The following is a 26341-nucleotide window of genomic DNA, read 5'->3' as shown; positions in this document are numbered from 1 at the left end:
ACTCAGTGTAAACAACGCTCCAGCAAAAGGCCCCATTTAATAATTGTTACTGCTGCTTGTAAAATGAGAATGCTGCTTATTTCGAGCTGTGTTTGTTTCTTTAAAATGCTGTAATTAACATATCCTCATTGTGTATAATGTTGGGTTTTATCATCAATAATTTTGGGTTTTATGGATGTGTAATGAAGTGGGTGGACTACCCAGGAGGTGGCAGAAAGTGAATGAGTGTCGTAATGTCACTTTCACTTTTACAGTTTCTGTCCCCTAGCTCCAGAGCTAGTTTACAGGCATCTAGCAGAAGCCGATGCCCATTTAGTTCAGCATTTTCAATATATAATGCTCAAGTTAACACTTACCCAACTTCATAGCCACTAAAGCGGAAAAAAAAAAAAAAAAAAAAAAAAAAAAACCCAAACCTTCAAGCTTAAAACAACTTCTTTACAAGGGGCTGTATATTTCATTTCTTCTTAGCAGCTTTAAATCTCAGTCTCAAGCTGAATTTATAGGGATACAATAATATGCCAATTAACTACAGACAACCAGTCCCTAACTCGACATCTCCAGAATGTCTTTATTATTAATGAAAATCCCTGCCACGCTCATGGAGAAACGGGAAGGCAAACTGAAAAGAAAAAAAAAAAAAAAAACTCCACTCTTAATTATAGTTATAATTGCTCCACTCGATGCCCAATTCCTCACCTCAGGCTTCAAGTTCACGGATCAAATGCAGCCCTGTTCTCTGTTGTGGGAAGCTGTGACACAATTAGGGCAAGTCACCCAGGAGAAAACCCAAAGGCCTCTCTGCGAAGCACACAGCCAGGAAACATGTCTAATTATATATTTGTTCTTGTGTCCCCTCCTGGTGGCTTCAACACCCACCTGCCATTAAATGTGTCAGATGAGAAAAAAAAAAAGGAGTGAGAGCCTGGCTGGCAGTGCAGCCTAAGCCTCCAGCAGGAAGGACTCTAGTGAGTTCTATGTTTGGCCCATGGCAAGTCTTCAAACACCATCACCAAAACCAGTAGGGAGAGGAGTGTGAACATGCTGTGAAGACAGACGGGGGACTCTGCCAGAGAAACTAAAATGAAGAAACTCTACCAGAGACTGTCTAAATCTTGAGTTGCTCTTTCAAAGACATGAATTTAGTCATTTTAGGACAAAGTTTGGCAAGTGCCTGAGTCTCCAAATACTGCCACAGAAAGCCTTGCAAAGCCTCAGGCACCATGGGGCCTTCCAGTTCCTCCTTCAGCTCTGTTCTCACCTTACACAGGCCATCTGCCATGGCAGCCACGGGGTCTTTGTTAAAACAGGGGCACCTTCAGGCTTAACATTCCTCTTAGAGTTTAGGGATGACGACATGTGCTAATGGGCTTTAGCTTCCAGTGTCATGCCAGGCATCATTACCACGGTAGCCAGCCAAAGAAGAATGAAAGGAGTTGGCTACCCAGATGCCAGGGCTAGTGCTTTAGTAGCCCCCCTCCCCCACACTGTAAAACATATTCTAAAAAGTGAGGCTCCAGTGTGTGAGAGGAGGGCTTCAAGCCAAACAAACCTAATATGAATGCTTCATATATTTCTAAGATGGGCTTTTCTCCTGAGGCCCATGAAGAATTTGGGTTTTATACATAAGACTTTCTTTATCACATGGACTGACAAAATAGATCACCCACCTAATACACTGTTTAAAGCATCACTTAGCTATTGAAATTCACTGATAAGTTTACTAGTCTCCCGGTCATTCATTGCAAGTGAAGTGGTCCTTTCAGATTCAACCCAGAATAGACCCTCCTCAATTTTGCCTCGAAAGCAAGTCTAGGTGAACTCTGCTCATGGGTGTCCCTAATTACCTGACTAGTCCTAAGGTTAATTTCCTTCTTACACTGCCCTTCCCTAACCCATGCCTCTAAGAATGCCTCTCTCCAAACCAGTAGAAGACAGTAGGACGGACACCAGCCTTCTGCCTTCCCAGCCAGGTTTGGCTCTATTACAATTAGAGGCCACTTGGAAATTCTCTTACCCAACAATGAAAGCCCTCCTTTCTCTCACACCTGTACCAAGGGGGCCATGGCTGCATGACAGTTTTCTGTGTGTATATTTCCTTACGTTCTTCACGTTGTTGTAACTCTTTGCAAAATATAACTCTAACACACAGCTTTCACATGAAAGGCTTCTTTACAAATTGTTTTGTGAGGATTCACACACTCATGAAAAGAACACGGAATAATTCGAGGAAGGACTTAAGTTGTTCTCTCAGCCTTAATAAGAGAGGCATCTGATTAAGTTCCAGTGAACTGTGAAGAAAGCAGGGGCCTACAGCAGCACAAGATGCCGAGAACACATGAAGGCTGAGCGCTCAGCTGGCATCAAGACCTTTCCAACCTTGTTCCCGAAGCTCAGACAACACACAGAAAAGGAGGTGGAGTCTAAGAGTAGAAAGATAGGGAGAAGATAGCTCCGCCTTGCCAGTTTCTGGGACTGGCTTAACTGCTGCTGTCACGAACCATTAACAACTATAGGTAATTGCTCTGGGTTTGCATAAGAATGGGCCATAAACAGCCAGACAAGGATGGAGGAGGGGCTCAGGGACCCCTACTCCTGCCCTCACTGAAAGAAGAAGTCACTGCCTACCCTTGACTACTCACTGGGGACTCCACCATCCTTCAGTGGATAGTTCCAATCCCAGATGGTCTTGGTTAAAATAAATGAGTTGCACAACAAAACCCACACCACAAGTATGGAAAAGACTTAGGATGGGAGAAGGGTCAGTAAGTGTCAGAAGGAGATGAGAGAAAGGGTGGGGCACAGTGTAACTAATACACATCATAGAAAGGTATGAAATTGTCAAAGAACCATCTTAATACAAAACAAAACAGGAAACATTCCTACCTCATAATGTTTCATACTTAGCCCAATAGTTGGTATGTACTAAACAAATGCTAATTCTTTACTGATTTGAGACATCTAACAAAATTCTAGTCTTGCAACAAGCTCTTCATGGAAGTTATTGTGATCCACAACCACAGGCTAGAAAGCTAATCATGGTGTGTGTGTGTGTGTGTGTGTGTGTGGTGTGTACATTACTCTTGTGGGTCCTTCTATGTGTTGGTGTGCAAACACTTTCCACCTTGTTCTTTGGGACAAGTTCTCTTACTGAACCCAGAGATCACCAAATTGCTTGGACCCTGAGGACCCACCTGTCTCTGTCTTCCCAGCACTGGGGTTATGGGCACGCTGCTGTGTACAGGTTTAAAAAAAAAAAATCCTTGTAGTAATTTTATTTACAAGACTCTTATCAATGAAAAACTTTGTATCCAACAATGGAAAACAGGCATATTGCAGTGACATTCTGTAGAGGAAGCAAAAAAGATGGCAGCGAGAAATGGAAGCAGCAGTTCGCATCCAACGTGCTTTATACAATCAGTCCATTCTGAGCAACGGAATCAAGTGCAGAGCAAATGCTTTCAAAGGTCTGTGCCGCTCTCTGCAAGTTCTCATGGCTTCATGGTGTGTGCTTCACCAGTGAAGCCGTCTTCCCGTCCCGGACACTTTCCTACATTCTCTTACCAGCCAGTTTTGAAGCTGCTCTCTCCTTCTTCATACTTCCCCCACCTCCTAGCTCTCTCCCTCAATTTCCTCTTTGGTCTTTTTCTTTTCAGTTTCAAGTCATGGCAGAGTTAAGGAGAGTAAAAGAATTTGAAAAGGAATGAGGACATACAAAATTTAAATCTGACAAGAAGCGATTACTAGAAAGAAGCCCAGTCTCTGCTGAAAAGTATAAAATTCACAACACAGAGCCAAGAAAAAATTGTGGTATTTTCCTGGTGGTTGGTATTTAATTAGCCTTCTGCTATTGTCAGCCGGCTCTGCTGTCATGGGAATAAATCATTCTCAAGCTATTTGGGAAGCTTATCCTGTTGCCACCACCATGCCATCAATCCCCTCATCAGCTTTGTCATTACTGATCTCAGCCATTTCTCACCTTTTCAGGAACTCTACATGAATTTGACCTCAAGAAGTATTTGGCCACTATCATCTCAGCTATTAAATGCCAGATTCAGACATCTCAAACTGTGTGTCAAGGCACCGTATTCTGGCAGCAATGAACCCATTACCTTTTTCTTTTCTCATAGCGCATGCTTTTTGCACATGCCCCAAAAATGTGTGCCACGGTTCTCACTTGAATCTCGGAGGAGAATATTTGCCACCAGCTGTGATGATTCCCAGACTTTTGATAGATTTTACCTCCAGATTATGTAAAAAGTGTCTGCACATCTTTGCTGGGTGAAAGCGATAGAAGTATATGGCAGTGGGAAACAGCTAAACACCTGCTCTATTAGCAGATTTCAGGCTTTCCAGAAAAGACCAATGAAGCCTCTAATATGTATATTCTGATCTTATTAAAGACTGGCATAGTGAGATGATGTCACTCCTGATAACTGGCAAGAAGGCCAAAGGGCTTAGCCAAAGTCTCTACAAAATCTCTACAAAGTCACACTGTTTGTCTTCCCTCCTCATTTATGCTGCCTCCTCATGTTCCACCAGGCATGCCCCTATTCTTTGTCTCTGCCATTACTCATGAGTCATGTCTGAGTCACAAGGCATTTATTAAACACCTTCTACCTATCAGGTATTGCTCAGGGCTCCAGGGATACAGGAAAGAGACATTTTAGCTTGCTCTTTGCTACAGATACAGATGACATTCTGATAGGCAAGCAGCTACAAAGGCAATGAAAGCACTCAAGTCAAGTAGAGATCAGTGTTTCTCCAGGAATCAACCACGGAGTGCCTAATAGTAAATGTAGGGCAGGTAGTTTGTGCAGGGCATTTATGGAAGAATCTCTTCAAGGAGATACCACTGAAGGTGAGGATTTCTTGTTTGAAGCTAGCAGAGAACACAGCTTTACCAAGCGTCTAATGCAGAAATATACGAAGACGCTAGATGGATTCAAGTTGGCCAGGAGGTCAGGAGAAAGAGCAAGTGAGAAATGCTGTGCAATGGGGCAGAGCTACGTTGGCCAGGAGGCATTAACCCCTCCATTGTTCAGTAGATCTTGAGTATCTCAGAATTGAGTTTTTAAATTAATTAAAATATAAACCACAAGGGAAACAAGAAACAACTTCATACAAGACACACAAGGGAGCAGTACACGCTATAACAATGTATGTGTCTTAGGAACACAGTCAAGTGGTCTCCACTGTGGCTCTACCATGTTTTGAAGACACCATAAACATAAGTGATGTTTTGAGTCTTTTGCAACAAATATCAAATAAGAAATACCTGTGATATGACATGTGCTGATGATAAAGTTACAGGAATCACTGGTGCTGTTTTGTTGCGCACATCATGAGGAGAGTACAAAATTTTAGCTAGAGCTTGTTAAAAATTACAATTCATTTCCTGTGAGGTTCCCAGACTCTTGAAGACTCCCAAGTCAGAGCATTATGTGTTGAGCTCTCATGACATAGGGCAGACATTTGGTTCATTCTCCATGGAATGGAAACCCAGTGGCAAACTGCAGACTTTGGTGTGCTCTTCCATTTAAATTAGAAAGTACTGAATGCCCCCTTCACTCTTTGCTCTGCCTGGAAACCCACATGCTCTACCAAGGCACAGAAGGCACCCTCTACAAAGCTCTCCCCAAGTTGCTGTGTGACAGTTTTTCTGTTGCCTCCTTCATGCAATCAAAAACTTTCTTACGTCAAGAATTATGTATCACTTTGCTTCTATAAGTATCACAGGGTGCTTGGGATAAACCAGGCATTCAAACATCACTTGACAAGCAACTACATGTAAATTGGACAGTCCTTGAAAGAACTGTCTGTAAATCTAAGTTACCAGCATTTTCCGAAATACATTTGCGTATAGAAATACACAACATTAAGTAAGAATAATATCAAAAGTGAAAATGAGAATGAAATTTCTAGGTGGATAAAAGCAAGAAAAAAAATCATCAGTATGGGAGAGGGAGGAAGGAGTGGAAAATGGAGGGTATGGTAGGCACATTGCTTGGAACAAAGATAATGCCTTTATCTAAAGACAAAGATCCCCTTGCTTCTAGAATGACATAAGCATTTGAATAAAAATAGAAGCCAGCTCAGCACATAAGCAGGAGGACCTGATTTTGATCTCCAGAACCTATGTCTAAAAAAAGAAGAAAGAAAGAAAAAGCCTTGTGTGGTGCTTGTAATCTTAGTTCTTGGGAGGCAGAGACAACTGGGCTCACAGCCCAGCCATCTCAGCCTAATTGGTGAGCTCTGGGCCAAAGAAGAGACGCTGTTCCCTAAAACAAAGTGGGTGTTTCCTGAGGAGTGGTGGTTAAGCTCTGGCTAGTTAATCACAACACATTGTATCCATCTAGAGATGAAGGAAGGACTGGAATTCTAAGTAATCTTAGTAGTCACAGAGAGCTTAGCTAGAGTGCTGCACAAAGGGCTAAAATAGGAACAGTGGTCATAGCTTGACTCAATGAGATATATTCCTAGTATAGATCAGAATCAATTTTGTGTGCTTAGTCACCATAGGATGCTAATCATTCTGATAGGCCAGATCTCAAAGGCCAGATCCCATAGGCCAAAGATCCTATCATAAACCACTGCAATATGTCTATCTCTCACCCCCTCTATCCATGTCTCTGTCTCTTTCTGCCTCTCTGTCTTTCTCTGTCTCTCTGTCTCGCTCTGTCTCTGTCTCTGTCTCTGTCTCTCTCTGTCTCTCTATCTCTGCCTGTCTGCCTTTCTATCTGTCTGTCTGTCTCTGTCTCTCTCTCTCTCTCTGTCTCTCTCTCTCTCTTTTTCTCTCTCTCTCTCTTCTAGGGCAGAGTTAAGAAGACATGCTGTGCCTAAGAGTTCCAATTCTATCTAGTTAACAGCTACTTCTTCGTGGTACCTGGCTCCTCCATGCTCCTTGTCAGGTAGACTATCCCTGAGAAATGGTGTGGTATGAAATTTCCAGCCAGCGCCTGCAAACTAACAAAGCCCAGATATTCTCTTTGTTCCATGGATTTCCCTGAAGGGTCTATTCACTGCCCCTCCTCCCACCATCCTATCATGATTGCTATCTCTTTTCCTCTTACCTGAAGCTATCATTTAAATGAAGCTCCTTTCCAGGGTTGAAAGGGAAGATCCTCTTGCCATTAGCCCATTCATGTTGTCTTTGATATAATGAACTATTCCTTTTTTAAGCTTTCCCACTTCAAGGCCCAATTATTGTCAAGGCCCTTCCTTCTAATAAAGATAATTCCAGAAGTGTAATTATGTTTTAGCTCCTTTTATAAACTACCAGCTGATCCTTATCTATCTAATAAAACACCAAAATTTTTGTAAGATAAATGTGCTACTTAATGCAGGCTAAAACCGAATAAAACACACATTCTCACATCCATGTAGTGTTACCAAGTGTTCTATGTGTCAGGTTGTTGTAGTATGTTTTTTAGGATTAGAGCTTACCTTTGCTTGAAGCAATGAAACTATGAGAAAACCAAGGCAGAGGTATCTAGTTCTGTGCAGTGATAATGGAGCTGTGGACACCCCTTGGTAGAAGAAAAGAAAGGAAGATAGTAGAAGTCTCACTTGGGATTATAGCTGTTGCTTCCTCCTGCCATCCCTATCTACAAGTGATCTCGAGAAATTCTAGAGTGCAGGAAGAAAGAGATTTGTAAAAGAAATTCAATTCTGAAACATGGCTGCTCTGGCAAGGGATCATATCCAAAGACCGAGGTCTGTGTGATCCAGCTAGAATACAGACATGCCCTTAGTATACCCCCTTAATCCCTCTGGCTAAAATACAATCCTTTGATCCCTTTGGCTGGAATACAGACACACTTTAATACACATCTTTAATCTCAAACAATGATATTTAATTGAGGGACATACAAAGTGACAAATCAGAGAAAGACTTGACAGAATTAGTGACAGATGGGATACTCCCAACTCTTATGAGAACAGAGAAGAATGAGAAGCTACTGAAGAGCATCACACAACATACACACACTCACTTTGGGCGGGGGGATTTTGTAGAGACAGTACAGTAGAGTTTGGGAGTATGGTACAGTTAGTGTAGTTTGGTGCAGATCATTGGAGTGCAGTGGAGTTTGTGTAGTTCAGAGGCAGTGCAATTCAGTGAGAAGTTGAGAGAAGCCAATTTGAATCAGTCAGCATGGAGAGGAGTTTTGAGCCAGAATAGCTGAGTTCAACCAGCCAGCCAGAGTTCAGAAAGAACTAGAAAATGTGAGTCTTTTGGGCAGTAAGCTTCGGCAGAGGCTGAATACATTATAGGCCTAGGTTAGCAGAAAGAGGCCGAAATCTAAAGATATCAAGGTCTAGGATTATAGAAGATTAGATTGTATAGAGACCAGAAGCTTCCAGGTCTAGAACTAGGGATAGTTAGATAAAAATGCTCTGGGCTCAGCCAAAACCATGTAACATAAAGCTTGGGTATGGCTCTCATATCATCCCATCATCTGAAGAAATAAAAATAACATTTGCAGAAATTGACTGAAAAGAGTACACTATTACACTGAGTCTATGAAGTTGTCATCTACAATGGGGTGGGACTTCGAAATATTAGAGCTGGTTTGCATATTACCTCCACTCCAGTAAATAAGCCCAATACCTCATTGGTTTGCTGAATCCCATCATGACATAGTAGAGAGATGTGAAAGTTACAGAATTGTCAATAGTATGTCTTTTTGCCAACTTCTCCATCCAACTTGCCCTAAGGATCTTATACACTACTGTTTACAAGGAAATAAGAGTAGAACCCACCATTGTGCTTTCAGGAAAGATGCTATCATATACATAATGTCAAGGAAGGTCCTTGGCATCATGATAACAGAAATCAGAATCCAACTCTGGTGAGCCTTGTGGGTGCCATTGAAGACTCATAGCATAGTAGTCTGCTTTCACCATGATGGGAGAAGTGGAGGTTTTGAGGCTTGTAGTTACAAGCTGGGATTTCTGAGTTAAAGTCTGGGCTACCATTTTTTTGCCGCATGAACTTTGGCATTGTCTTTATTCCCTTTATGTCCCAGTGTCCTTATTTGTAAGAACAATTATAATGACCATCTCATAGAGTTTCTGTCACAAGTAAATGAGACAACCTAAGGGAGATGCAGAGACAAAGAAAATGTTCAGTACCTCAAGTTTATGGCTTGCTTTTATTTATTTTTCATTTATAAAAGACCAAGTTTAACTTGCTTTGTTTTCTTAATGGTTATCCAAGCCTTTTGTAAGTAAAACAAAAGCACACTATACTGTCAGTTGAGGAGAGGGGCACATTATTCTGTGATTTGAATTCAATATAGAAAAAGATGAATATTGTAGAGCATGGGGCTTGAAACAGATCTCTCTCTTTTCTCACACATACACACTCAAGTGTGAGTGTTAGAACACACACTCATACATACACACACACACACATACACACACACAGACACACACACATACACACACACAGACACACACATACACACACACATACACACACATAGACAGACACACAGACACACACACATACACACACACACATACACACACACATACACACACATACACACACACATACACACACATACACACACACAGACACACACACAGACACTGCTATACACATTGAAGAAGCTATATGTTCCATGTGGCTTTAATTTCAGGACCCTGAGCCACTGTTAAGCCAATGCACCTAGGAGCTTCACAGGTACGCAATGATGTGCGGATGGAGGGGTATTTAAATCTTGTTCCTGCTGAAATAGCTTTATAACATTTCTTTAACCACATATTTAATAAATAGACATTTCAGAGGATACATTATTTCACCCTGTGAAGAACCCTTTAACCTACTGTACTTAACTCATGGGGAATTCATTTTCCTTCCCCTGTCCCTCCTTACCAGAACGTGACTATCTGGGGGCTTCACTTACTGCTGGCGAATGGCCATTTCCTGCCTCCAGACAAAAAGCCTTAAAAGCATTTACAATAAAATACCAGTTGAAATCCTCAGAAGACATCTAATAACCTAGAGAGGAAAGAACGTTTTGATGAGTTGAGTTGAGTTGAGTGAATCAAGGACATGTGGATCCCATTTCCCCGGAGTTTAAATTTGTAGAGAGAAAAACTCCTTAGATAAATGAACTTTGTAAATGTCACTGCACCTAAGGGGAAATCATATATGATGATTACTTGGCCTAATGCATTCCTAAGCTGCCCTGCACTGAGCTGAGGCACACCCAGGTCATTTGTAGCTCAATTTGTACTGTCAAACACACACCCATCAGAGTCTAATTGTTTTCAGAACAAAATTCTGAATAGCAGAAAATCCTGCCAGGGCTAGTGTTTTCTGCAATGAATTTCAACATAGCGTGTTCTTCCTTAAAGGAGTGTAACCCAATCAATTGCAGAAGACTCTGAAAACGCTGTGTGTGACACATGTTTCATGGCCAGGGGCTGAGCCATGGCAGGGTGGTATCAACCGCTTTTATAAAGGACAAGCCAGAACGAAGCAAAAAATCAGCCTGCCACCATGCCAAAGGTGCCTTCACATCTTGGGGGATTAGCTTGCTCCATTTGACTGAGTGTTTTATTTTGGGGAACAATATAAACATACACGATCCAAGAGGCAGACAAGTAGACTTTATTTTAAAAGCTTCCTTCTATGGTGACTCAAAGAATGATTCCACTGTGTATGCTACTAACTTTTCCCAAGTTATACAGTGCAGCTCTTGCAAGGACAGATGTAAGAACATATGCAGATACAGTGCTTATCAGAAGGATATTAAAAATATACAAAAGAGGGGGGAATTTATAAAAATTCATAAAAGAGTAAAAAGTCCTCTAATACATATACAGAGTGTGACAGAAAGCATTCTAGTCACTCTCATTGATACTTCATGTGAGCTGAGATTATGCATTTTCCATCAGTATCATCTGACTTAATCTCATGCCAATGCCTTCCAGGGTCATTTGGGGCTGAAGAAGTGAGCACCCATTAGTAGAGAAAAGGTATCAGACCCTCCACTGTCCAGGCTGCACTCTAGTCCCAGGCTCCTGTTTTCTTATTACAAAAAAGAGGCAGATGCATTCCCCCAGCTTCTACACTGAGGAGAATAAATATAAATCTGCCTAGAAAAATTCTTGAGATTAACTGATTTAATCCCTAACAACTGGAAGCTGGACTTTTTATTTAATACGGGAAGCTAATCTCCCATAAATGTTGATGTAGTAGACTTTGAGTCTACTTGATTTATAATCACTTCTCTTATGTGTCTTTCATCTTATTTTGCAGAAACAGATCAAGAGTGTTGTCTGCAGCATCTCTCTCTGGATCTACTCATTGCCAGGCCAGTGCCCCGCTGAGGAGCTGAGATCCCCAGGCATTAGTGAAGAATACTTTATCATATAACGTGTGTTACAGGGCAGGAGAAACAGTGCCGGGAGAGAGATCTGCTGGTCAGAAACACTCAACATTTATTACAAAAGAAAAGCAGCTGAGTTATTCTTATGCTGTATTCGGGCTCTAAGTCAGCATATAAAGGGACTATTTAATGTTTCCTTTTAAATATTTTCAGAGGACACTATCTGGGAGAGTGACACACCACGTCCTAATAAGGCTAATAAATCCAATTCTCCCTCAGCTTTAAAAGACATTGCTGCAGGCTTCTGCAAGCTCTTTTGAAAACAGAAAACAAACAAACAAACAAAGACTCAAAGATGAAGAGTTTTTGTCCTATAATTGGCAGAATACAATAGAAATAACATCTTTACATACTAGCACATGCTAGTATCACACTGGCACATGTTTAAGCTAAGCAACACCACATGACAACTTCACCCCATGACAATTGGGATCAGCTGGGAGAAAGGTGAATTTACATGTGTTTTTATAGGCAAGTTTATTGTGGAACTGAAAATGAACTATAAACTATATTGTTTAGGTTGCCAGTTATTTCTGTTTCTTTGAAAAGAATGTGTCCAATGGAGAATGCATGTGGACATAGCACGTCTCCAACACCAGGCATCAAATGCTCCAGCACCTAGTAGCTGACATGCCACATGGCTGACACTCGTTTTACAAAACCATGTTTAAAACCATTATCATATTCTAATTGTTCAGTTTCTCCCTTCTCCTCCTGAGTCCTCAAATCTGGGATTGTAGATGTGAACACTTAATTTTGACCAGATTTTAGAACCTTGGCTTTAAAATTGTAGACCCCATTTCTCTTATTATGTGCTTATTATAATGAATGATTGTCTTACAATCAGACTGTGGACTTATAATGAGTGTATGGATTGAAATGAAGACAATGCAATCTGACTGATAAGAAATATGTTACTGAGCAAGCCCCAATGTCCCTGGACTCACCATGACATGCTCCAATATAATACAGTTACAGATCCATATTGAGATCCATATTGTTGTAAGATTTGTTCTTGTATTTTGAGCCAATGAATGAAGATGCAATTGCCTTTCCAGACATATTTGAAACTCATAGTATAGAAATGAGAAATGTTATCACTGAAAAAAGTTAGTTCTCAGAGCACCACCTCTTTGCTGTGACATGAGTGAAGAAAGCTGGGATAGTTCCAGCTTTAATGTAGATTCTTCCTGAAGCAAAGTTTTGGATTAGGCCCTTGTCAATAAGAGTAAATTGTTCATTTTTGTCCTTCTCTGGGATGAACTAGTTGACAATGACAGGTATGAAGTTTTTTTCTCTTTAAACAAGATAGCAGGAGTCCCATGGCAATGAAAATAGTCCCCTTTCCACACCACTAAAAAGTAGGAAAGGTACTTGCATGTAGCTTTTACAAAAGGTGTTTAGAGTGTCCTTCACTAGGACTTCCTAGTGTAGTTTTTATCTCTTTGTCTAATGTAGAAGTAACTGCATGCTCAGAGCTTTATCTTCTATTTATAAAAGTATCAGATAATTTGGATAATCAGCGCCTTTAATTTCATGAGGAGCTTTAGAAGTTGGGTATTTTCAAGCTGCCATGTAATCCAGATCAATTACAGAAAATCAACATGGTATTCTCTTTTCCTGGACTAAATAGGTAAAGGTTTTTGATGTTCACTCTAAGGACACATCCATATTTGAGTCAGTGGCCATCTTTGAGACACAGAGCTATGACGTACAAATGTTGCTTGATTTTTCTTGTCACCTGAGATACTTGGAGAGTCAAAGAGATCAAAGACACATTGTGCTAGGATGACACAGGAAATAAAACTATGGCTGTATCAGTGTGCCTGATCCAAAAGACACATATTAGTGACACTAACTCCAAACTGGAAAAGGCATGGTCCAACCCTTCCCCTATTTTATAGATGATGAAACTGAGTTCATAAAGATGTAGATAATTCTTCAAAATTGTTTAAGAAAATAGTATAAGACAACTACAATCCTCCTTTTTCAATTTCCAGTTTACTCTAATCTGCACACATAACTCCTGTTTGGAATACATATAACCAATGGTGGGTATAGATAAATCACAATTATCCTACCAACTCTACTTCAGAGAGTCATAGTTTCCATTTTGGAGCATAAAAAGCAGTAGCCTCCTTCTCCCAAGACTCAGGACCATTGTAGAAATGCCATAGGCAAAGGATGACTACAAGGGAAATGTATTCCAAACACAGCAGGACATAGGAACTCACAGTAGATGTATAAAACATGTACAATGCCAGCTCATACCAAAGCCCTGTTTGGTTGTACAGGGAAAGACTGTTTTCTCTGAGTACATCCTCTGGTTCATCAACACTATTCCAGTGGAAGGCCACAAATCCAACATTACACGGACATGATTGGGTTTGTTTTGTTTTGTTTTTTTTAAGAAAACAAAGTTCGAGCTGGTTGGTGGTGCTGCATGCCTTTAATCCCATCACTCAGGAGGCAGAGGTAGGTGGGTCACTGTGAGTTCGAGGCCAGCCTGGTCTACAAAACAAGTTCAGGACAGCCAAGGCTACACAGAGAAACCCTGCAAAAAAACAAAAACAAAAACAAAAAAAGAAGAAGGAGCAGGAGGAGGAGGAGGAGAAGAAGAAGAAAGAAAGAAAAGAAAACATGGTTGGGTATATAGGGAATGAAGGAAGGAAGATCTGGAAATAACTGAGGAATGAATGTGATCAAACACATCATATGAAACTCTCAAAGAACTAAGGAAAAAAATTTAAAACAAGAGCAATTATATATCTTTGGTATTGATAGCATCGTGCATATGATCCTATGTTTGCAATCTCTCCCATAATCTTGTAGACTTTTTAGGCAAATTTTGCAAAGAGATCCATTCTTTCCAACACAGCAGTACTGGGTATATCCTGAAAATGTCATTTGAGCAAACTTGCTTTTTTTAATTAAAAAAATTTATTAATTTATTCATATTATACCTTAATGGTTATCCCCTCCCTTGTATCCTCACATTCCTCCCTCCCTCCCATTTTCCCCTTACTCCCCTCCCCTATGACTGTGACTGAGGGGGACTTCCTCCCCCTGTATATTGAGCAAACTTCTTGCTTTGATTTTAATACCTGCACTTTAAAATCTACGTAGTACTGGATTCCATTAAAACATGTTTCCTATCTTGAGGCTATAGCAATGAAGGAGGAAGACACAGTCATCAGAAACTTACTGGTATTTTTTAGGTTTTTCTCCTGCAGGGAGATAAATATCAAAACATGGGATTTTTTTTCAAAGGGATAATAATTCATTTTACTATTTTGGACAATGTTACTCAATTATTTTTTTCTGATATAAACATATGAAGGCCATGAAAGTCAGTGGCTAAGTGACTTGGAAGAGGGCTGTCGGGGCCAGTGAAGGGAGTGAGGAGGAGGTTGGATGGGAGAGAGAGGAGAGGGTAGGAGCATACAGAAGTTATTATTGGATACTCTGTGGGAGAATAGCATAATGAATCCCATGGGATTCTCTGATTAATAAGCATCAATAATTGTAGAAAATCAGTGGTGTTGAAGCAGAAGTGCTTTAATGGAGGCTAACCACACAACTTATTACATGTACTCTAAAAATATCTTCCAAATGATTCTCGTCCTTCTTCAATCAATTTATTTTGAGTTCTGTGCCCTAACTTAAGAATTTTATCTTGAATTGTCAAAACTAGAATATGGCTGACCATTCAACTTTGACACAATCCACTTTATTTTACTTCATCTTTTATTTTCTTTTACACATGGCAGAAGAATGGACTCGAGGATTCTGCCAACTGTCCCACAATCTGTGACATCCTCAGCAAATGATCTTCCCAAAGCAGGCTGCCTGCCAAATGGCAGGGAACATGGCAGCTGGTACCTCTGATACCCCGCACATCTAAGCTTCCCCACCATCCTCCTTTCCTGACTCCAGTGGCAGAGAAATTTCATAGAGAGATTTTAACTAACATATTTGAACTTCTATGTCCAATTCTAGCTGCCAGGGCAACCTTAGAGAAATAACCACAGGCTATAGAAGCAAGACCATATCATGGCATGAAATAAGAATTTCTTATACCTTGAACTTTAACCACCACACTTGCAAAATTAGTTATAGAAATAGTTATCTTGAAGAGTCATTTATAAATATATAATAGTGTACATAATAGACCTCAGCTGTCCATCACTGAGGGTAGAGACTCAAGGCAGTAATCGAAACAGAGGCTGTGAAGGAAAGCTACTTACAGGCTTGCTTCCCATGGCCTGTTCACTTTGCTTGCTTGTACATCCTAGGACTAGCAACCTGGATCACTATCGCACCATCCACTATGGGCAGAGCCCTTTTATATCAATCATTAATTAAGAAAAGGGTCTATATACTTGACTACAGGCCAGTGTTGCAGAGGCATTTTTTCAACTACAGTTCCTTCTTCCCAGATGACTGTAGCTTGTATAAAGTTAACAGAAAAAAAAAAAAAAAAAGAGTGGGAGGGGACGGAGAAAGAGAAAAAGGAGAAAAAGAAGGAGGAAAAGAAGGAAAAGGGGGAAGGGGAAAGGGAAGGTGAAGAAGAAGGAGGAGGAGGAGGAGAAGAAGAAGAGGAAGGAGGAGGAGGAGGAGAAAAAGAAAAAGAAGGAGAAGGAGAAGGATAAGAAGGAGAAAAAGGAGCCGGGCGTGGTGGCACACACCTTTAATCCCAGCACTTGGGAGGCAGAGGCAGGCAGATTGCTGTGAGTTCGAGGCCAGCCTGGTCTACAAAGTGAGTCCAGGATGGCCAAGGCTACACAGAGAAACCCTGTCTCGAAAAACCAAAAAAAAAGAAAGGAAGGAGAAAAAGAAGAACTAACTGGCATAGAACCAGAGGTTATAGGACACGTTGGTTTCCCTCCTTTTAAAATACCTTTATAGAGGGCTGGAGAGATGGCTCAGAGGTTAAGAGCATTATCTGGTTTTCTGAAGTTCTTGAGTTTAATTTTCAGCAACCACATGGTGGCTCACAACCATCTATAATGAAATCTGGTGCCTCTTTTGGTGCACAAGTGTACATGTAAACAGAACATTGTATACATAATAATTTTTTTAAAAGAACAGCTTTAAAAAATAAAAATAGAATGCCTTTGTATAATCCTATTCTACATGCCCTAGAACTCTTTCTAGAGCCCTTTTTTTTTATTGAAATCCCACTTGTATATTGAAACATAGCCCCACATTTTGAACAGGATGTTTTCTTAGGTTTTCTCTGCAATGCCCTAAACTCTGTCTTGTTTGTGATGATACGATGGACTGATCATTCTAGGTTAAAGAAGGCCAACAGGGGAGGGTGTATGTACATCATACGTAAGAGTGGACATTAACAAGGTGCTCTAATGTTCAAGAGATGGTAACAGGTTGAATGAATACAATGTTCCTGGGCGCTACCATCCAATAGCCCCCATTTGAAAGAAAATTAACACAGAGGCTAAAGAAGCTGGTTCCCCATAGAGATAGAACAGTGGGAAGAGAGTGTGTGAGCTGCCTTACCTTACTGTCTCAGAGTTTGTAATTGAAGTACATGGAGGCACGCTGGCTAACTGGCAGTGGACTAACTAAATCGCATTACTCTAGGGAGTATGCCTCTTCCTGAGCAAGGAGGAAACCTAAAGTGATTTCAGTTTCTAGCACCAAGCAAGACCTTAAAGGTGACTGTTTCATAGATAGCAAAGTAGTGTGAAGGTGGAAGTACCATGGGTCTGTCTACTTGGTTGGCTCTAGCGCAGAGCAGGATATGTTAGCATCAACTATTGGAACATCTTGTCAAGGGATAGAAGGTTCCTTGAGGCTTGGATTTACCCCTAAAAGCAGAATTTAGAATAATACAATGAAAGGACAAAATTGGCCTCTAACAACCAACCTAGCACTTGTCATAAATTTCAACAAAGACATTCTGAGAGTGTGAAATATTGTGTGTGAGAGAAAGAAAAGGAGGAAAGAAGGAAGGAAGGAAGGAAGGAAGGAAGGAAGGAAGGAAGGAAGGAAGGAAGAGGGAACCCTGTAGTTTATGAAAGTCATCAGAGTTCTTCTAGACAAAAGCAGCATGGCTGGCATGTCTCAAAGCTGGTGAATGAGTCAATGTCATCAGTTATGTCACAGCTGATAAGCATCATGCCTGCCGCCCACAGACCCTCTTGAACAAGTGCAAGGACAAGCTTGTAGAGGAGCACTGGAGTTGCTGGTTCTTATTAGCATAACCACATTCTTGCACAGGATGTGAAGAATTCAAAGATGGGGCTTCATTTTCCAAACACATAGATTCTAACCATAGAATCCCCTCAAAACTAAGGCTGGCATTGATACTAAAATGAGGTCATTGCCCGAGGGAATTCTGAGTATGTCATTTGCTCCTTCAAGCCCTCTGTCTACTGGCCACACCCCATGTTGCAGAAAGCACACTATGTTCCTTGTAAACAACTACCCCCAGGAGACAGAGCATAGTGTGAAGGATATAATTTCTCAATCATCAATGTAAGCATCATTTCACGTTTCATTTACCCCCTGCCCCGTTTAAGAACCACAATGATCCTATTTCATTTCATGTCAGGGACATAAGGCAGGCCCCACATTGTTCCTTCCCTTCCGTCCCTCCTTCTTTCGTCCTCCATCCCTCCATGTGATTCCAAAACAAAAGTGACAAATAATTTTTAACACTGCATATGCTCAAAGACCTCTGCCAAGAAGGGGAAAAAATAGCCTTGGCAACAGAAGCTAAAGTGTCACCATTCCTTTGTGATCTGTGAGGAAACTGTGTCCTTTGCCTTGACAAATTAGCATGACAGTTGCATGTGTAGTGCTTAGAAGGCTGACGGGACAATTTCTCCGGTTGGTTTCTAATTCTGTTTCCCAATGTTGGGGAACCTATTCAACCCCTTAATAAGCCCAGGGGAGGGGCAGAGCCAACCATTTGCGTGTAATGCAAACCAACATCTAGGGGCTGGGAGATGACGTAGTGAGTGCTCCTTTGCTGTGCAACCATGAGGACCTAGGCTTGGACTCTCAGCACTCATGTAAAAGGCGAGGCATTCCTGAACCTGCCTATAACTCCAGTGCGAGTCACGAGGGCAACAGAAATAGGAGAGGCCTAGCAGCATATCCAACAAGCGTCAGGTCAAGGAGAAAGTGATTGAGTTATTGAAGAGGACACCTGATGTTCTCCTCTGGCTTCCATATGCCTTTGCATGGAGCATACACATGTGTAACATTAACACACACACAGAGAGAGAGAGAGAGAGAGAGAGAGAGAGAGAGAGAGAGAGAGAGAGAGAGAGAGAGAGAGAGGGAGGGAGGGAGGGAGGCTAATATCTTTATTTCTAAAAGACATTAAGAATAAATGCAAAACCAGTTTTGGTCTCTCGCTGACACTAAGAGACACTGTAGGGTAGGAAACATGGGGTAAGTTCTAAAACCCAAGTAGAAATGAGAGCTAAATATGCCTGCAGGCTGATACTGTGCCTCTGTACAACATCTCGGCTCATCAAGCCACATCTGTAGGTATGCTCCTTAAAGTGACAAAAAGTAACATCACAGGTGTTGCACTTCCCTCAGAAGACACAGAGTAAACAACTGAAATGACATAGAAATGATACTTAACATTTTCAATAACAATTTGTTTGTGTAAACTACATAATTAAAAAGTATGTGTCTGGCAGAGCCTCCAAAATATATACATGATACAAACAAAGCCTACCTGTCCTCCAGCATGCAAGAAAACCAACTTTGGGTTTAAAAGGCAAGAGTGGATGCCTCCTGTGGTGTTCATTTTCAGCTCTGGCTAGGTGCCAACTAACTGAAGCAAAGGTTTTGTCCTGTGACTTGCTCATTGCAGAATAGGATCCATGTTTTCTGGGGGAGAGGTAATATTCTGAGGAAGAACATCAGGAAATCTCCACGGAGTAGCTGGAGAGATGATCCATATCCCATGGTCTGCACAGATGAACCTATGGTTGGCCTCAGGTGAAGTATGGCCTGGCCTCCCAGCTAGACCATTGTGCATGACCATGGCTTTCACTAGAGCTTTCTGGAATTCTAAGCATTTGCCTGTCTGTTGCTTCCCACTGTGCAACTGAGACCTGATTAGAACTTCAAGGTGGTCATGTGTGAGTCCCCCCAAAAGCTACTGGTCTATCTCAGACTATACTGTTCATGACTTATCTACTAGGAAGGCTTTCTTGATGAGTTAACACATCCATCGCAGGCTATAAAATGCGTGCTCCCCTAGGGAATTTGAAATATTGAATGTGACCCCCCAATAAACTGGAAATATCTCAGCATGTCAGGCCCTTTGAAGCTTTTAGAGTGAAAGACATCCTGCTCTGCTTTCTATGGAAAAATTACAACTAGGTATGCTGCTCCAGAGACCAATAACCAAATGCCAGATGAGTCCCTGGTGTCCAACGATACAGCAGGCAACGTAAAAACATTTCTTAGGCTAACTTCCAGATATGATCAGGGGCTGCTCAGAGCCCTGGAGTGGAGAAATCATGATTTCACATGAAATGATATTTTTAGTTGCGTAAAAAATGAGGAATGCGTGAAGCTGTATATGATACCTCACAGCATACACCTCAAGATAGAGGCATGGGCCACATTCCCACTGCTCACTTCCATAATATCCCTTTATTTTACTTTCCTGTCTCTGTAATAAAACTAATCCTTGAGAAAAATGGAGTGCTTACAGAAAGGTCATCATTCTAGCTGCTGTCAGTTTTTAATAGCCAACTCACAGTCTTTCCCTTCAGTTTTGTGAACTTAGCAAAATTGAACATTTATTTTAGCTGAAGACGCTGTGGCATAGCTTGCACCCCTGGCTCATCTCTGATGTGACCTCTGTCTTCTTATTCTGCATGTTAACATTGCCTTCTAGGTTTCTCTTGCTTTACCCAGGCTTCCTCCTGCAGGTTCTGCAGTGCTCCTAAACCTGTCGTCAAAGCCATTCCTTTACCATTCATAGTGGAGAAAACAAAGCTAATGGGTGAATATAGACCAAAGGACTCCCATAGGGCACCTCTGAGTATGGAAGTTCTGTTTCAATGGCAGCTGCCAGCGATTTGGGAAATTACACAGAATCCAGCTGACCACTGTGTTCAGAAAAGAAAAGTTCCCACCCTAAAGGTTCAGAAATAAGAGGGTTAGTAAATGACAAACGACAAAAGCTCACCAATCACGTGACATCAGTCATTGTGTGACAGCTGAGCCTTAAGAGAAGGTGCAACTTAGACACAGGCCCATCTGGAGGAAGGCGACAAGGCCACTGATGGGAGAGCCACACCGTATTATCCCTGTCTTTTATTTTTGCTTTTGTTTTTCAGGAAACTTCCAGGGGATTTGATCAACCAAGAGTCTCAGTGCCATGCACCCTTCCTACCAAGCCTCATGCAGAGCTGGCTGACCTGTGAGTGCACAGATCGGGTCTCAACGTGGCCATGTGTAAGCAGGCAAATTTAGGTAAACAACAATACTATTGGTAATATGATCATGAAGTAACAGTAGATGAATATCTGAATCAGTAGGACAATAAAGAATGCCATGGTTTTTGTTTTGTTTTGTTTTGTTTTTGTTTTTATACTGTATGTTTAGTTTGGAACTCCAGGCACCTGGCGAAAGCGCTCAAGGCCTGGTCTTGAACTGCTAAGACTTCCTTTTTGTCCACTACAGTTCAGTTCTATGGCAATCCTCCTCCACCTGAGCTGTGTGAGCACTTCTTTTGATGCATCTCACACTAAGACTAGACCTTTGTTTCACCTTGTCTCTGTTGGTTTCATATTGAGCTGTAGGCATGAAAAACCAGCTTATATACTGAAGAAATGGTTGGATTTTTAAAGTAAGCCCATATTTGATTATCTGCAATATCACTTTTACTTTCCATATACTTTCATGTTACTATGCTTTGTAATGTTTCTCTTCATCTCAGTAAATACAGAAAAAGTTTACCTTGGGTGCATTAGCCAAATAGTCAGTTCTTATTCTTCACTCTCTACATATGTCCCATTTCACATCAGACACCATGTTGGATTCACCTTTATAATAGATATCCCTAAGTTTGCTGATATTCAGCTTTTCCTATTATGTAAGAACTTCATTTTCCTGTTTCCTGGAACTTAGTCTTTGGGTGCCTTTCATTGGGAAAAATATGAAAAAGAACAGCTATACACAGAATCCCTGTGTTTATGCATTTCTGATGATGAGATGATATTTCTGTAAGCCTGTGCTCCTGATGAATCCAATGTCCTCTGATGACTCTAGACATACAAATGATGTGAACAACAAATGAACCATTGCTGTTTTATAACACTGAGACTTGGGGATACTTTGTAACTGTGGAATAAACTAGTCAACTCACCGAAAACAACCCTCCAAACCTACTTTAAAGTGTGTCTTAAACCTCATCCTTGCTACTTCCTTTTATACTAACATAGTTTCTCCAAACTCCCATGTTTTACCTAGATTTGCTGCAAGAGTCTCTCAGTTGAAACCCCTTCATCCTTCTCTGATATTTATAAAGACGATTTCCCAAAAAGTAGCAAAATTTATTGTTTAAAGAGTAAATAGATCATCTTCTCCCCTTACCCCAAACCTTTCAGGAACACTATACTAAACTAGGAATGTGGTCAAACATCTCCCTACTGACCACAGCATCTATTATTCAATTTCTGCTGTGTCTTCAAATTTGTCTCTTGACATTCTTCCATCAATAACTATCACCCCCTGCCTTACCACTGCTTGTGGTACATTCATGCCCCATTCTGCTTTTGTCTTCTTGCTCCCTCCTTGTGTGATATCGTTACCGCAAAAGCTCTGTGTAACTTACCTTACTCCTCATGATAAAAATCTTTCTTCCAAGGCTATAGCCTCTGAAGAGTCTTGGTGGCTCCTAAAATCATATCTCCTCATAATCTGTTATATAGTTATGATACTTGATTTCCTAAAGAACTCTTTGGACTGTGTTATCTCTTTATTTGTTTAATTTGGTTCTCTCTCTGCATACTAATAATATCAAAAGATGAGGATTATTTGTTTGTATTTCAGTGTTTTGTCCCTGGTAGAAAAGTGCCTCTTGCTTCCTGGGTTTCAGTAAATATTTGTCAAATGAACAGAGTAATGAATAACTCACTGAACCAATCGAGATGTCAAAACAATAGTGCAACAAAAAGACAGGTGAATTGGAAGTAATAGTCTTTCACAGGTCTTTAACCTAGTCTGTTTTGTTAAGCACAGCAAACCCTAAATCAAAATCCTATTGAATAATCAGTTTGCTTAGCTCTTATCTATCACCACATAATTTATTTATTCAGTAAAACCTAACGTGTCCAAATTAACTTGCTGACACTCTTTAGTATGTATTAGAACAAGGAGTTCTTAAAAGGTAACCAGTACAAGATATATTTAAAGTCGCCATGACTAACATGCTACCCAATCAAAATGACCTAAGTTTTCTACAATGCCCATGATGTATACAAGGAAAGGATATGAAATCAAAAGATTGGCTCAGAGACAGACTAGGCAAGAGAACTCAGTAGGTAACACTAAGATTTTTTTCCCAGAAGTTAACTCTTTAGACAACTTTACTGAATCAATGTGCTATGATAATTTGTCAATGAAATGTACATATGAACAGTAAGCTTTCCTCTTCATCATCAGCTCCTCAATGGGAGCTCTTTATGGGCACCTGTATCATGGGCCAAGGCAACAAACATGAACTTTCTTTAGCCTGTATATTCTTGAGTTAGACACAGTATACTTGCAGTATTATGCTAAGGAATAGTTTCTATGTCAAAGACATATGTGGACAGTGTCTTCAAAGGAAGTCCACTACTTTCCTTGGCTCTAGTGGCGGGAGACATGAGATGAGAGACCAATCCCTGTGACTTTGCAGTCTTGAGAATCTGATCTAATTTTCTGTCGCTAGAAGAGGGTGATGTTGACATTTTCTACCATAAATACCCCCAGAAGACTGCTGGGAAGATAAGCCATGTTTATAAGCTAGATATATTAGTGCCTTGCTTTCTTTTTCCTTCTATGAGGCAAGTATCATCTAAATTGAAGTTGTGGTACACACACATTTCACATTTGCAGGGAGGGAAGAGAAGACAGCAAAATGTACATATTTGGTTACATGGTCTTTACTTCTAGAGACTAACAGTATTTATATCTGGTTTATGAATGTTGAAATTGTAGCAATTAGAAAATGACACTACAGTTTTTTAAGTATGGATAACAACAAATCTCAATAGGAAACTTTCATAGCCTTTTTTTTTTCATATTCAGCCATTTCCAAATACTCTTTCCCCTACCCAAAGAGAAAGCTAAATTCACAATCATAAATGGAAGCAAAACTCACTATAATAATTAAGTTACTATCTAAAGAGGAAAATCAGAACAGTCAGAGAAAGGAACAATGCACAAGGCTGTGCATTGTATAAAACTCCCTTGCTGTTTTGATGGGTGAGTGGACAAACCCCTGGAGTGTACAGCTTCCTGCTTTAGCTGTATTGCTGCTTTATTTCAATGACTAATTATTTGGCTTATCACTCTGCGTGTCCCCGCATTTTCCATAGACCTTATTGAATAAAGAGAAATAGAGATGAGATACATGCTCCGATGGAGGCATTCCATTTCACTTAAAACAAACAAGTAAGCAAACACACCCGACCATACAGTCCAATTAGCAACTATGCAGCGCTATTACAATCCCACACCTAGAAATCACATTAGGAAGGGGCCTAGTTATAAATAACAACGGAGCTGCGTAACAGACATTACTTTAGCGTAATCCATTAATGAGGAAAACAGCCTCGGAAGAGTGAAGAATCCTCAAGAAACCCATCCCAATGTCCTCACACGCAACCCACACTGCCCAAAAAACACAAAGAGCAGAGTATGGGGTAACGTATTTGCTCTCCTAGCTCATCTTCTCCACCAAACTGGTCATTATGTCTACTTCAGCCAAATGGTTATGGAAAAGTATTTAAGCCCATGTAGCCCTAAATGAAGTGAAGCCAGATGGCAATGGCATAAGGACCAGGTCTGGTTGACATTGATGCGGCTTTTCTGCTGCTGTTTTAACGTAGGATGAAATCACACACTCTGGAATGCCCATGGTGTCGGTCATCTTACCTCCTGATGGTTCTTGGCCAGCCATTCCTTAATCGTACCCAGGGCAATGACTGCAGCAGGCTCATTGGGAAAACCTAAATGAAGAGCATAAGAAAGCAAATGAATAAGACAAGAAAGAGGTGCAGAAGTTGGCCAGGGCTTAAGGGTTGACCTCATTACATAGCGTTCCATTCAACAAGCAAGTGAAATAAGCCTGGTGGTGGTAAATTTTACAGTGATGTGAAACTTTGGATCAATGACATGGCATTAATAAGACCAGCTTTGTCCCAGTTAAAAAAAAAAAAAAATAAAGCATTAAATAGCGATATCAACTAAAAATATTCACATACATTTAATAGTTTATAATGTAATTTCTCTATTCTCAGTATTGCTCAGATCAAAATATCCTATCCTCATCAGCTTTTTTAAAAATTTAAAATAGTTTTTTCCTCATGCTAATATATTGATTACAGTCCCCTCCAACCTCACCTGCACACTCCTCCCAAATCCACCTCCCCACCTACCCACATACATGTCCTTTTTTGTCTCTCTCCCATTAGAAAACAAATAGATATTTAAATAATAATGATAATAATAATAATAAAATACAAAGACAAACATACCTGAATACGACAAAACAAACAAACCCAGAAAAACAAAGAGCCAAAGAAAAAGCCCCCAAACATGCATACTGGTAAACTCAGAAATCCTATAAAAACTAAAAACCATAATATTTAAACAAAAAATTATATATATTTTAAAAGGTCTGTGGGTAAAGGCGGAAAGGGAAAAAATAATATCCAAAGAAAGCATCATGAGACAAAACAAAACATAACAAAACAAAAAGGAAGAGAAAAGAAAGAAAGAAAGAAAGAAAGAAAGAAAGAAAGAAAGAAAGAAAGAAAGAAAGAAAGAACAACTTCCAAAAGTGGCATTGAGTTTGGTTTAGGTCAGCTGCCTCTTCAGCTTAAAGAGCCAGTAAATGTGGCTCAGAGAAAATGTGTAGTTGGTGCGGAATCGTTAGGTCACTATTCTATCAGCAAACTGCCACAAGGCAAGGAAGATAACATACCAAATAGCTACAGTGAAGAAATCTATTAGCAGTATTAGATGTCGGTGATCCCAGCTCTACTTGGGGACACTAGAGAGGATGGAAGGGATGAGAATCCCATCAACTACACTGACCTTCTGATGTGGGTTTGATTTCACCACAGCAGCCTGAGTGGCAGAGCTATGCTTCCTTCACCTCAGTGCGGGCAGATGCACTCAGAATGTCACAAGCACATCCAGTACAACTTTTTAGCTAATGTGACCTAAACACATCCCTAACACAGGACCATCAGAATCATTATACAATCTGCAAAAGGAAGTGGAAGAAGGAGAAATCTAACAGACTCACATTTCTCTGTTGCCAAAAGTGGGGACAAGTGTGAGTATTTTATTGAAATATTTTTTAAGCTCTGCACTGGCTTCTTCATCACTAAGTATCATTGCCTTTCTATAAGTCTTCAATCTCTCTCCTATTAGACCTTTCTGGATTCCCATGTTCCAGTATGCCCATTTTCCCCTATGTTTTTCATTTTTAAAAATTATCTACAAGTATACAATTGAGTGTTTGTTAAGTTGCACATTGCTGTCCCCAGAGTACTTTAACGATCCCTAAAGACACTCCATATCCACCAACAGTCATCCTAAAGCTCAGGTCTTATCAGCATTTCTGGGATATCATTTAGAGTCTCTTATAGTATTGTCTGGCCTGACAAAGAAAGAGAGACATTGCTGTGTTGAGAGTTCCTCTGGTGGCAAATACA

At 40.5% G+C, this 26341-nt stretch overlaps 1 protein-coding gene across 1 annotated transcript in view; it reads right to left on the bottom strand.

Moving 5' to 3' along the window:
• The window catches only part of Macrod2 (mono-ADP ribosylhydrolase 2), a 1925774-nt gene that overhangs the window by 500830 nt on the left and 1398603 nt on the right, over nucleotides 1-26341 (bottom strand). Inside the window, exon 8 of the mRNA XM_051144748.1 lies at nucleotides 24552-24625. Within this exon, the coding sequence (XP_051000705.1) occupies nucleotides 24552-24625 (74 nt within the window). The remainder of the gene's footprint in view (nucleotides 1-24551; nucleotides 24626-26341) is intronic.

This window comes from Acomys russatus, chromosome 4 (assembly GCF_903995435.1).
Source record: "Acomys russatus chromosome 4, mAcoRus1.1, whole genome shotgun sequence".
NCBI classification, from domain to species: Eukaryota; Metazoa; Chordata; class Mammalia; order Rodentia; family Muridae; genus Acomys; species Acomys russatus.
This window is presented reverse-complemented; position numbering and strand designations above follow the sequence as displayed.